Raw genomic sequence first — 12530 nt, 5'->3', positions numbered from 1 at the left:
TGTGGTATCAAAGAAAAACCAGCAACGAAATCACAGTATCGTTTCATCTTGACTGTTCAGAGCTTAGAACCACACGGAGCCCTTCCCCTCTCCCGCAGGACAAGGGAGAGAAGAGAATGGGGCCAAGACCCTAACCAGCATCTCATCCCACCCAACGCCACTGCGAGGGACATTAAAAAGAGAAAAATTCAAATCTTTTCCGTTATTGCCATGTAATTTACTTCATAGTAATTTTTTAAGGTGAAAATAAATGGCCTTTGAAAACTCTACCAGAGAAATGGCAAAAGCTAAAGAGAGAAGACAGAAAGAGCAGAGGTTTGGGAGTGAAGGCGTAGGATCAAGACACCAAGTAGAAATTCTAGGGGAAATCCAATTCTAGGAAACCCAGTGGGAAAGTATTACAAATGGACAGTTTGGGGATTAAAAGCAGAAATGTGTGCCTTTCCAGAAAATCGTGTTATTGAAGTTTTAAACCCTTTTAACCTTTTTTTTTCACTGATAGTCTACAGCTCAAAAAAGTACTCTAAATAATTAGCTGCCACAGATAAGGGAAAGCAATTCTTAGCACTAAATACCAGGTAGGGTTGGCGGCAATCCAACATCAAGACTTCTTTGCCGGGCACCATCCCTCACGGGTACTGTAGTTTCTTCTTTATATCTTATTCTTGGGTTTCCACATTAACTCAATCAATTTCTCTCAAAAAAGGCTCAGTTCTTAATCACTTAATCAGTTCTTAATTGTCTCCACTTTCAGTTAGATAAATAAACAGAAATGGGATCTGAATGTCTGCAAAAAATCACTTAGCTTTCAAACAGAAGTGGAAAATCTGCCTAAGTCAATATCAGAAACTTCCAAGGGGTTTTAAAATTAATCAAGGCTACTCTTCTAATACTAGTATCAGAGGCAAAAAGTCTATTTCTGTCCTATGTGAAAAAAGGATATGAAAGAGGGAAAAATAGAAATGTAGATGAGTGTCATAAAAATGTATCAAGAGCACCTGCCCAACCCTTTGCATAATTACAGGACACAACAATAAGATGAGATGGAGTTCTGTCTGTGAAGAAACAATAAGCTCTGAACTCTTGAGGTCTCTATAACTTGTACTTTTTTTTTTAAGTTGGAAGAGGAATATTCTAATAGCCTTTTCATATAATTATGAATATTCTTTGATATGACACCAAAATTTGACAAGTTGTAACCCCTCCCCTCTCTCCCTCCCGTTTTTATTGAGATATGACTGACATATAACATTGTGTAAGTTTAAGGTACACAATGTGATTATTTGATATCTATATATATTGCAAATAATTACCACCATAAGATTAGTTAACACATCCATTACTTCACATAGCTACCATTTGTGTGTGTGTGTGTGATAAAAACATTTATATCTTTACATTTAAGCACATTCTTTTCCTCTCAGATATTTATTACGCATCTACTATGTTCCAGGCAATGTGCTGCTTTCCCCAGATAACCTCCGAGTCCGTCAGTAATGCTCTTCTCTCACAGCTGCCCCAGCAACGAGCACGGTGCTGAGTTCAGAGCCACGCTCAGTAAGTACCTGTGAACACATTCCTTTAAGTGAACACAGGAGAACGTAGATGGTCAGCACATGACCTCGCACAGAGACCTTGTGAAAGGTGCCTACTTCTACAGCAGCCTGCCTCTGGTTACCAATCCGTGCCCCCGCCCCCGCCTGGCCGATTCACCACACGGTACATACCTGTCCACTGAGGGGGGCAGCGGCAGTTGTAGGTATTGACCCCATCCACACAAACCCCTCCGTTCTGACACCGGTGGTTGGGGCAGTCATCAATATTCCGCTCACAGGTGCTGCCTTCAAAACCTGGTGAGAGGGAGCAAGAGAAAATGATGAACTCTCTGAAGAAGAACTGATCTCTCTTCTGCCGCAGGACAGGGTCATCGAACAGCCCTACTTCACTATTTCAGTTCAGCAGCCAGCAGCTGCTCAACCCAGGACTCACTCCATTAACAAAAGTCCCCAATCTTTTGCCTTCTCTTGCCTCCAGCATAGCTAGACAGTTAGAGTGACTCATTATGCCAATGGCATGCTTTCGCAGTTACCTCATAAGTATTTCAAAGTGTTTCATGAAATAAAAGCCCAGTGAAGATAAATCTCCACTTGGGACAGCTTTTTACTGGTTCTTAACAAAAGGATATTAGATTTACCGCAGCTCCCTGCTAGATTAATGAGAAGAACAGATAAAAGCTTATCTCATTAGATTTAAATTCCTTCCCCCCCTCCCCCGCCCTTGCCTTAGGATGATTGTTTGGGAAAACTAGGTGGGGATGAAAGGCATAAGAAAAATACTGGAACTTAAAGTCTAAAGATATAAGTCAAGTTCCAACCTCACTACCTATTAGTATAAGCTACTTAACACATGGTAAATTCCTAACTCTGAATCAGCTTCCTCGTCTGTAAAATGAGGCCGACTCCACCTGCCTGGCCTGCTTTTCTAGGTTGTTATAAGTGCTACATTACAAGCCAAATGCAAAAGAAATATAAAAAGCTATCTTAAAATGGGGTGGCATTCTTACTAATTAAACTTCCCAAACCTTCAAATTCTTCACCTCCCTCTCTACATTTATAGCACTGCTTCCTTCCTCTTGATTTTCGCCATTTATGAAAAATGAAACTAGCACCTCAAACTTCACCCCAACTAACCACAGTAATTTATATATTAGGCTTTTCCCCTTCTCTCTCCTTCCTACCAAATCCCTTAACTATTAAAATAGAAGACTACCAGCTTTAAAACGAGAGGATGTTCACTAAGCATTGTCCTACTTGAAATATAGTATGACTATATACTTGGCCTTTTCAAAATGTCCCTTAAGGTTCCTCTCTCACACTCAACACACTTACTGAGTCTTATACGAGGCACTGGGGATATAACAGAGAGTACAAGAGACAGAGCCCCTGCTTTTGGGGCATTTACAGGCCAGTGGCTGGGAAAGACATCCATCACACCTTGCTTTGTTCACTTTACCGCAAGCTACTGTGGTAGTTAGCCTACATCTGCTCTGTTACACTGGAACACGGCTCGTTTCTCTGAATGCGGCGGCAGTCATGTGCGTGAGTACTGACCAAGTGGCCACAGTGATTTCCCAGAGACCAAAGGAAATCAGCTCAGAGAAGATGGGGATGAATGAAAGCTTGACTGAAGAGAATTCTGGGCCTCTCTGTATTTGGTACTCAGGCCATTCAAGCAGATGAATCAGGAAGTAAGCTTGAGAAAGACTGTGAAAAGTTTTATAGATCCAGATTTGTAAAAATGTATCATGTTACTCATATATCTGTTTAATTCCTATGAACATCTTACAAACAGGCTGAGTCAGAAAATGTTATGATAAAGCGAGGGCAGATCTGCAGATTTGCCAAGCAGCAGTTCCTGAACAAGAGCTGAGGTCTGTGTTCCTAGTCCAGTGCTGTTAATGGAAACAGTCTTGAGAGAAGTGAAAGATTCCATTTCAGGGTGTGGGAGGGCCACAGGGCTCCTGGCCCACCACAGCTAGAACTTGTGTGGGCTGGTGAGGTTCTAGAACGGGTAATGGTCATCCTCCCCCCAGTTTGATCTCTCTGGTGACTAAGACTAAATATTATTGACTAGGGTGTCAGTGAGATGTAACCAAACTATAAGGATTGAAAACTGTGACCCTGAATTCATACAAGCCAACGCTACAACTAACTGAATTCACCAACCACAGACAAATTAAGAAAGCAGAAGCATTTCAGCATAACCACAACATATAAGAAAGAAAATGTTCTCTTTGTATGACTGACTGACTGTTTTTGAGGTAGTTCTTCCCTGCCAACAGGTAGGAGAGAGGTGAAGAGAAATTCATGGTTAAAGTGTGGCCTCTGAGGCCAAACTGCCTAGGTCCCCTCTCCTCCCTGCCATGCAATACCTGAGTGAACAGAAAAATACTAAACCTTTCCACTCTGGGGGAATTAATAGGACCTACCTCAAAGGGATGTTGTAAAGATTAAATGAGTTAGATATTTAAAAAAACTTTAATTCAATAAATGGTGCTGGAACAATTAAATATTGACATGCAAAAGAATAAAATTGGACCCCTTCCTCACACCATGCACAAAAATTAACTCAGAATGTAAGAGTCAAAATTATAAAACTCTTAGAAGAAAATTCAGGAGTAAATCTCTGTGACTTGGATTAGGTAAAGCTTTCTTAAATATGACCCAAAGCACAAGCAAACGAAAACAATGTGAGTGTCACCAAAATTAAAAACATTTGGGCTTCAAAGGAAACCATCAAGAATGTGAAAAGACAGCCTCCAGAATGAGAAAAAATATTTGCAATCATATATCTGATTTGTATCTAGGATATATTAAAAACTCACATATATAATGAAAATACAACATATACAATATAAAATAAATAATAAAATATACAATAATAAAAAGACAACCCAATTACAAATGGGTAAAGGATCTGAATAAACATTTCTCCAAAGATGATATACAAATGGCTGATAAGCACATGAAAAGATGCTTGACATCATCAGCCATCAGGAAAATGCAAATCAAAACCACAGTGTGATATTACTTCACACCCAACAGGATGGCGATAATAAAAAAGATAGATAATAAGTGTTGGTGAGGATGTGGAGAAATTGGGAAACCTCATACACTGTTGGTTAAAATGTAAAATAGTGCAGCCACTTTAGAATAAGCCTGGCAGTTTCTGAAAAGTTTAAATAGTTAAATTACCATATCACCTAGTAATTCTTCTCCTAAGTATATGTCCAAGAAAAATGAAAACATATATCCACACAAAAACTTGTGCAAGAATGTTCACAGCTGCATTACTCATAATAGCCAAAAAAGCAGAAGCAGTCCAAACGTCAATTCACTGACAAGTGAATAAATAAAATGTGGTAAATCCATACAATGGAATATTATTCAGCCATGAAAAGGAATGAAGTATTGATACCTCCAACAACATGGATGAACTTTGAAAACATCAAGTAAAAGAAGCAAATCACAAATGACCACATATTATGTGTTTCTATTTATATAAAATGTCCATAACAGGCAAATCTATAGAGACAGAAATTAGATTAATAGTTGCCTAATGCTGGAAGGGGGTTGGGGGCTGGGGAGTGAGTACTAATGGGTACAAGGTTTCTTTTGGAGTGATAAAGTTGACAATGGTGATGGTTACACATATCTGTGAATTAACTAAATACAACTGAATTTTATATTTTAAAAGAGCACATTATACAGTATGCAAATTTTATCTCAATAAAGTTCTTATATTGAGGAGAAAAGCACTTAAAACAGTATCTGATGCATAATAAGTGTTCTACATTTATTAGCTATTACTGTTAATCAGTGGGATCAAAGCATCCCTTGGAGGTTATACACTCTAATCCTCTTATGTTACAGATGAAGGAGCCGAGGGACACACGCCAAGTTTGCATGACTAGTAGGTAGGAGTCTGTACTGCACTAGGAACTTCACCCAGTTTTGATCAGTATGTTCTCGGGACCTTTGAGTTCTCTTTCAACAATCTGAAAAACTGACCTTGGGTCAAAAGTTCCCACGTCTGAGAAAAACTCAAGCCAAACCAGTTCTCCAAAGTTAAGACAGAATTTATGCTTTAAAAATAGAGACACAGAACTCCTTTTGGAAACAGCTAGCAAATTCTTGTAAGGAAGCCTACGCCACGGGGGTGGGTCAGGCTTGTATGAATAAGTTACAGTGCAATCACTTTTGAAAACTATATTTTTAAGGTTTTAGGGGAAAGGGAAACAGACGCGTCTCGGACCTGTGTGTGGGATGGGTGTAGCAGACTTACAGAGAGGCTCCCATGACCGTACGAAAAGGAATCTACTGCTGAAAGCCAATTCACATCCTTAAAAGGCCACAGGGAGAGAAATTAAACTTAGAAGGAACGTTTTAAGGCTGTGCTGTTATAAAACTGTGGGCCATGTAGCTGATAAATAATGACAGTGAGGGTGGGGAGCAGAAGAGAGTCGTTTGAACTTGTCACCCCACACAGAGAACAGCATCCCTCAAGAGAGCATCCGTAGCTTTCCATTTTCAGACGCCGGGAGGTGTGAGGGTGGAAAGGCTGGGTGGAGAGGCACAAAGAGGAAGGAGAGATGGCCAGCCAGGGCTCTCAGGCCAGGCTGAAAGTCATCAGGAAAAGTGTGAGGAAAAACCCAGGGATACCAGGAATGGTGGGGACAAAGACAAAAAGGTAAACATCTACAAGTCTATCTCTCCCCCACACCTGGAAAAAAAACCTGTCACAAAAGCAACTGGTCCGATTTTCTTAGCACACATCTCTCATCCTCTGATGAGCCCTGATAAACTCACTGACCTCCATGACTGGCCCATGTATCCTCTGGCCACCCCACCCACCCAGGCTGCACCTCGCTTTGGGATTTCCCTAATGCTTTCCACTTTCCTTTCTAAATTTATCACCAACGAAGCCACAGAAATGAATAAGGGGATTCAAAAGAAATAAAGTCAGTACATATTTTAACATTATATAATACTAGAGGCCTGGTGCATGAAATTCCTGCACAGGTAGCATCCCTAGGCCTGGCCAGTGATCAGGGCCGATCAGGTTCCCCGCCTCCCCACCTCCCCACTTCCTCCTTCCCTCGCTCCCTCAATGCCCTGCCACCACTGGTCGCCCACCATGTTCTGTGCTGCCCCCTGGTGGTCAGCGCATGTCATAGTGAATGATCGAACTCCTGGGTGAACTCCCGAGGGGACAATCTGCATATTAGGCTTTTATTATATAGGATAGGAATTCTCTTCTCTACCACATTCAGTTCACTGACTTGTCAAATATTCATTGAGTCTCAATTTTGTAGCAGGCACTAAGTTAGGTGCTGAGGAAAATGTTAGAACAAGAGTGTCTACTGGGAAAGCTAACACAAATAACCTGCTGGAGGTACACAGGTTGTCAAAGGTCTCTGGAGGGTCTCAATCCCCAAGCGGGCAGGGAACATAGAAGGCATTTCAGTGAAATAGGTGCCTTTGATGCATTATAAAGAATGAGTTCTAGCCCAGCTGGTGTGGCTCAGTGGTTGAGCATCATCCTATGAACCAGGAGGTCACAGTCTGATTCCCGGTCAGGTCACATGCCCAGGTTGCAGGCTCCATCCCCAGTGTGGGGTGTGCAGGAGGCAGCTGATCAATGATTCTCATCATTGATGTTTCTATCTCTCTTTTCCTCTCCCTTCCACTCTGAAGTCAATTAAAAAAAAAGAAAAGAAAAGCATGAGTTCTATATAAAAAGGTGGGTGGGTGGGGGGAGGTGACAGAAAGCTGAGGAGACGGCATGGGCAAAACCACTGAGCGAGCGTGGGAGAACGGGAAACACTTCCAGGAATATCGAGGAAAACTGGCCTCGGGACCCGAGTCAAAGGCGCTGAAATGCTGCGCCCTGAAAAGTGGCAGGAGCAGACTTCTGCATCTGCTCCAGAGAAACCTGCCAGGATGTGACTACGCGATGCCCAGGAGAGCGTCACGTGCCCCTGCGAGAATGCGGGAGGAACTCCTGCCAACGGTTTTTAAGCTCAGCAACAGCAGAGCAGACACAAAGCCCTGAAATGTGTGTAAGCTTACTTCAATGATATGGGGATATGACACATAATTGCCCTGTGAAGTAGAGGGGTGGTTTACAAAGGATACATGTTCACTGATTGGAGAGGACAGATCAGACAGCTTTTTATGAAGTTAAAAAAAGTCACAGAGGAATAAAAAGATGTGGGAGAGAAAGACAGAGGGAAAGAACCTTGAGGACTGTTCCATCCAGCTGTGAACCCACAAGGCACAGCCAGGAGGTTCAAACAACCCGCTGCTTTCTGGCTACCTGTGTGACTTCTTTAAATGTCGACAAACACTAAACCAGCCCAACTCATTCTCTCCCCGCTAGCTGGCCTTAACCCCAAAATACTGGGAGTCAGTGACTCAATCATTTATTTTCCATTTTGTTCCTATGTTAACATTACTCTGGCAGAGTGCCCTCCCCAGGGCATCTACTAAATACCTGATGGTAGCTCATGAAGATTTGGATGAACGGTTGCTGATCCAAGGAGAAGGCAATCTATGGTTCCTTGGTTTACATCTATTAGTTCCCTCTTGAATATATTATTTTTCCTTCCCTCTACAGAGAAATACTTCTTTGTCACACAAGATGAGTCATTTCTGCAGTTTTAATTCTCCCCCCAGGAGTCTTATAATAATACCAAAACCAACTCACTGAAACAATAGTGCCCTTTGCAGGCAAGAACTATAATTAAACCATTCCAATATAATCACTAACTTATGTGGGGTTCACTGACTTTCAGAGTGAAGAGCACTCTAAACTTCTTCTCTCCAGGGTTAGAGAACCCAAGAACAAGAGGAGGAGCCAAACGAAGTCTAAGATGCAAGATACCTGGAAGAAAACGGTAAGACCAAATACTGTGCCCAATACTGTGAATTACACTGAACTCAGTAAGTAGCTGTGGGCCTGTTATGTACCTGGCACTGTTTTTAGGTGTGTGGGATGCAACACTAACCAAAACAAAGACCCAGCTTTCACTCAGGAGAGGGGAGGACGGAGCAGAATTTGGAAAAGACAGACAATAAACAATGACATATGAAGTAAACTATGTATTATACAGTGAGAAGATGGTAAGTGTTATAGAAAAAGAAAAGAAAAAAGTAGACAGGGGACAGTAATGGAGGGGACGTGGGGGATGGTTACCATTGAAATTGGTGATCGGGGGAGGCCTCCATTGGATGTGCAAAGTCGTGCGCTGGGCGGGGAGCAGCCACCTGGGAGTCATGGGATCCCTTCACAAGCTGCTCTGCCTCCTGCTGACTTGGCTTTCCCCCAGTTTTAGAAGTGAAATATTGATTCTCCTCAAATAAGGGTGTTATTTACATCGAGATAGTGATTATTACTTTAAGTAACATTTTAGTCATTTAGAGTAATGTGGAGGGCAATGGAGGGAAGGGCAAGGAGAATGATACTGCATTTATCTAAAAAAAAAAAAAAAAACTTTCTAAAAGAAAATTATCTTCCAGGCACTATTTTCCATGTGGAAATAAAGCTAATATTTTCTACACTCCACCTGGGACATAAAAACGACCAATGTAAAAATCTTACAATGTAAAAATCTTACTGTGTAAATACCTATTTATTCACAGTATTACTGCATCATCTATTGTTTTTGCCTTCTTTTTTAACTTCCTTCTATACATTGTCCAAGCTGATGTCATCTGTTTCATAGAACATGGGATCCTGAAAGGCAAGAACTATCTACCTGATTATTTTTAAATGTCTGCAAGATGTCATACATAGGCTGATACGTGACAAATACTAGTCATTCACAACCAGAGGTATCTCTTTTTTCTTATGACATGAACCTACTTTCCTTTTTAACTCGAATGCCTCAAAGCATTTAACAAACGTTTCACACATATTCTAAGCGCCATCAGGGGGAGACGAGCAGTGCAGCCAGATGCAGAAGCGCAGTCAATGGAAAGAGCCTACCTGGGTCGCAGGACTCAGCCCAACCCCGTGTCAGCTGTGCACCTTTGGGTAAGTCACTTGACATCTCCAAATTACGTTACTTCACCTGGGAAAACTGGAAAAATCATACCTGTCCCCACGGTTTTGTGTAAATGAGCTAATGGATGCAAAAGAACCTGGCACAGTGCCTGACCCATAAAAGGCATTCAGTACGTTACTTTTCTCTTCGCCAAATCTCCTCCACACCCCCCATCCCCAACACCCCCCCACACACTTCATCAGTGAGTAAATAAACGTCTTGCTTTAAACTACAAGCAGTGCGTTAGAGACAGCCAAGTTCTCCTCACTCCATCCCCCTGGCCCTGGCAGCCTCTCGGCGGTGGAATCCCTGGTTATTTCCTTTCTCAAGGAGGAGATACTATTCTGGTTTGACAGATCCTTTCCTGGACACACTCGCAGAATTCCCTAAGGTTCTTATCGTGGCTAATGGATAACAATGCAGAGACTATGGGAGTGAGTAATCACTCTCTCCTGGCTAAAAACTTCCTTTATTGACTTCTCGAACTTCCCGTCAGCGTATTGCTGCCAAGTCACCCTCTTGTTCTAGGCAACTATTAAAAGTAATTCTCGTGAAGCTGAAAAACACATTTAGCCTCCGACAATAAATCACATGAACCTCAATTACTAGCCACTTACACGAGCAGACTATTAGGACATTAGACTATTGGAATATTTGTAAAATTAAATTGTTTACATGCCTATTTCCTTCCTTAACCCTTACAATAAGAACAGGAGTGAAGAAACATATCTTTCCATTGTGCTTTACACAAGATAATGTAGAGCAGTGGTTCTCGACCTTCTGGCCCTTTAAATACAGTTAGTTCCTCATGTTGTCACCCAACCATAAAATTATTTTCGTTGCTACTTCATAACTGTAATGTTGCTACTGTTATGAATCGTAATGTAAATATCTGGTATGCAGAATGGTCTTAGGCGACCCCTGTGAAAGGGTCGTTCGACCGCCAAAGGGGTCGCGGCCCACAGGTTGAGAACCGCTGATGTAGAGGATAGTAGTATTATATGTCAATAAAGGTTTATTTAGTGTCTGCAATGACAGCATTGTTTATTCTTCATTGAAAGAGAAACTGGAAGCAAGGCAATAGCAGCTTACTCTGGGGGCTTACAGTGAAATAGTAAAAGTTTGCTATCACGTTGCCGTGTCTTGTATCACTGTATCCCACACACACAGCACAGTGCCTAGAACGTAGCTGGCGGCCAATATATTTTTACTGAGTAAAATGTACAATTTTGAGTGAAATGAGTAAGTTACCATTTGATTTTATCACGGACCAACATATGGCCTTTCATCCCCCGAAGATAAAACACACAATCCCATTACATGGGAACTGCCCTCAGCACCAGAACCTAAGACCCCCCATTCCCAATGAGCAGTGAGACCAACTTCTTCTTGAGGCAATTCTGCTTACTTTGCACATTATTCTCCCCTACAGTTTTCCTTCTTTTGTTTTTTGTCCTGAGGATATTTGTATAAAAACAGAATCGTTGTTGCTTAGTAATTCATCTGCTCCAGCTGCGTGTGTTCTGTTCCCAATCAAGATTCTCGGTTTTCAGCCTCCTCATCATTTTCATAAGGAGTTTAGTGAATTGGCCAGCTCGCTGCTTTCTCCACCTCTGCGGAACGCTGGGCCCCACGCTCCCATGCATTGCTCCTCTTTCTGTTTCTAGCTTGAGGTTATGCATGATTGTGTCACATATAATCTGTCCGCGCTCGTCATGAAGTGCTTGTTGATGAACAGAGCACCACACCCCACCCCAGTTCCCAAACTCTCTAGCTTCGAGTCAGGGCAGGGTTACCCCACAGTCAGAGAGGGGGAGTGGGTTCTGAGGGTCAGAAGCCAGGGAAAGTCACAAAAGCGTAGGGGGTAACATTTAAGGAGATGGGAAAATATTTTTTTTTAGAGGTAAAAGCAAATAGGAAACTTGATCACCTATTATGGTTAATTCCGTTTAAAGCACTTCATTAATCACACCTATTTTTCAATGTCTAATTCTCTTGTGTGTCTTTCCATTCCGTAGACTTGTCTATATCTTTCCCACAGCTGTTTCTCTCATTTCTTACCGTTTCTCCAAAAAGGACAATAAACAGCTTCCTAGCCACATATCATCATAAACCCTGACATGTTAGATTACCCCCTGCTCAGTTTATATATCACATGGGGCCCATAAAAACTCCTCCCTCACCAGTAACCCACCTCACACCAAATTTTCACTTCCCCTTTTCCCTGCTGGGAAGGACACTTCCTACAGGAGCGACCCAGCCACACTCACCACCCCCTTCTGTGCACAGGTGCATCTCCCAGTCCCAGGACACCAGGGGACTCCTCACCTGGAAGGCAGTTGCACTCAAAAGTGAAGTCGCCGGTCTGCCGGCAGGTGCCTCCATTGACACAGGGCGAGGGTGCACATGGCACGTAGGGGCTGTCGCAGTGCTGGCCGGTGAAGCCCTGGGGACACTGGCACTGATAGGAGCCCGGGAGGTTGAGGCAGGTGCCACCATGCTGGCATTGTCCCGGAATGTCACACTCATTGATGTCAGTCTCACATTTCTGCCCTGTGAAGCCTGGCAGGCATTTGCAGGAGAACTGGTTGGCCACGGTGGTACAGGTGCTTCCATTTGCACAGGGATGAGACAGGCAGGCATCCGTCCATTGGCACAGCTTACCTGGAAGAAGGGGAACAGAGCTCAGTACTGCCCATGGGAATGGGGGTCGGCCCCATCCTCCACACACCACACCTTCCACCCAATAGGCGACACCAGGGGGTTACTGCATAGAGAATCCCTCAGCTCTTTGAATGAATAAAATGTATTGATATCTTCCACAATCTATAATTACTAAATAGACCTCTTGGAGGAGATAAACAAGTCAATAGTACTTTTTTTTCCTTTAAACACAACACACATGCACACATGTGCTGGGCAA

The 12530-nt window shown here is 42.6% G+C and overlaps 1 protein-coding gene across 1 annotated transcript in view; it reads right to left on the bottom strand.

Moving 5' to 3' along the window:
* Positions 1–12530, bottom strand: part of NOTCH2 (notch receptor 2) — a 128670-nt gene that overhangs the window by 58023 nt on the left and 58117 nt on the right. Inside the window, exons 4-5 of the mRNA XM_081112153.1 lie at positions 11936–12271; positions 1728–1850 (exon numbers count right to left, since the gene is read on the bottom strand). Of these exons, the coding sequence (XP_080968279.1) occupies positions 1728–1850; positions 11936–12271 (459 nt within the window). The remainder of the gene's footprint in view (positions 1–1727; positions 1851–11935; positions 12272–12530) is intronic.

The sequence above is a fragment of the Myotis nattereri genome, assembly GCF_964212035.1.
Source record: "Myotis nattereri genome assembly, chromosome: 18".
NCBI lineage: Eukaryota > Metazoa > Chordata > Mammalia > Chiroptera > Vespertilionidae > Myotis > Myotis nattereri.
The sequence above is the reverse complement of the archived record's forward strand: the minus strand, read 5'-3'. Positions and strand labels throughout refer to the sequence as shown.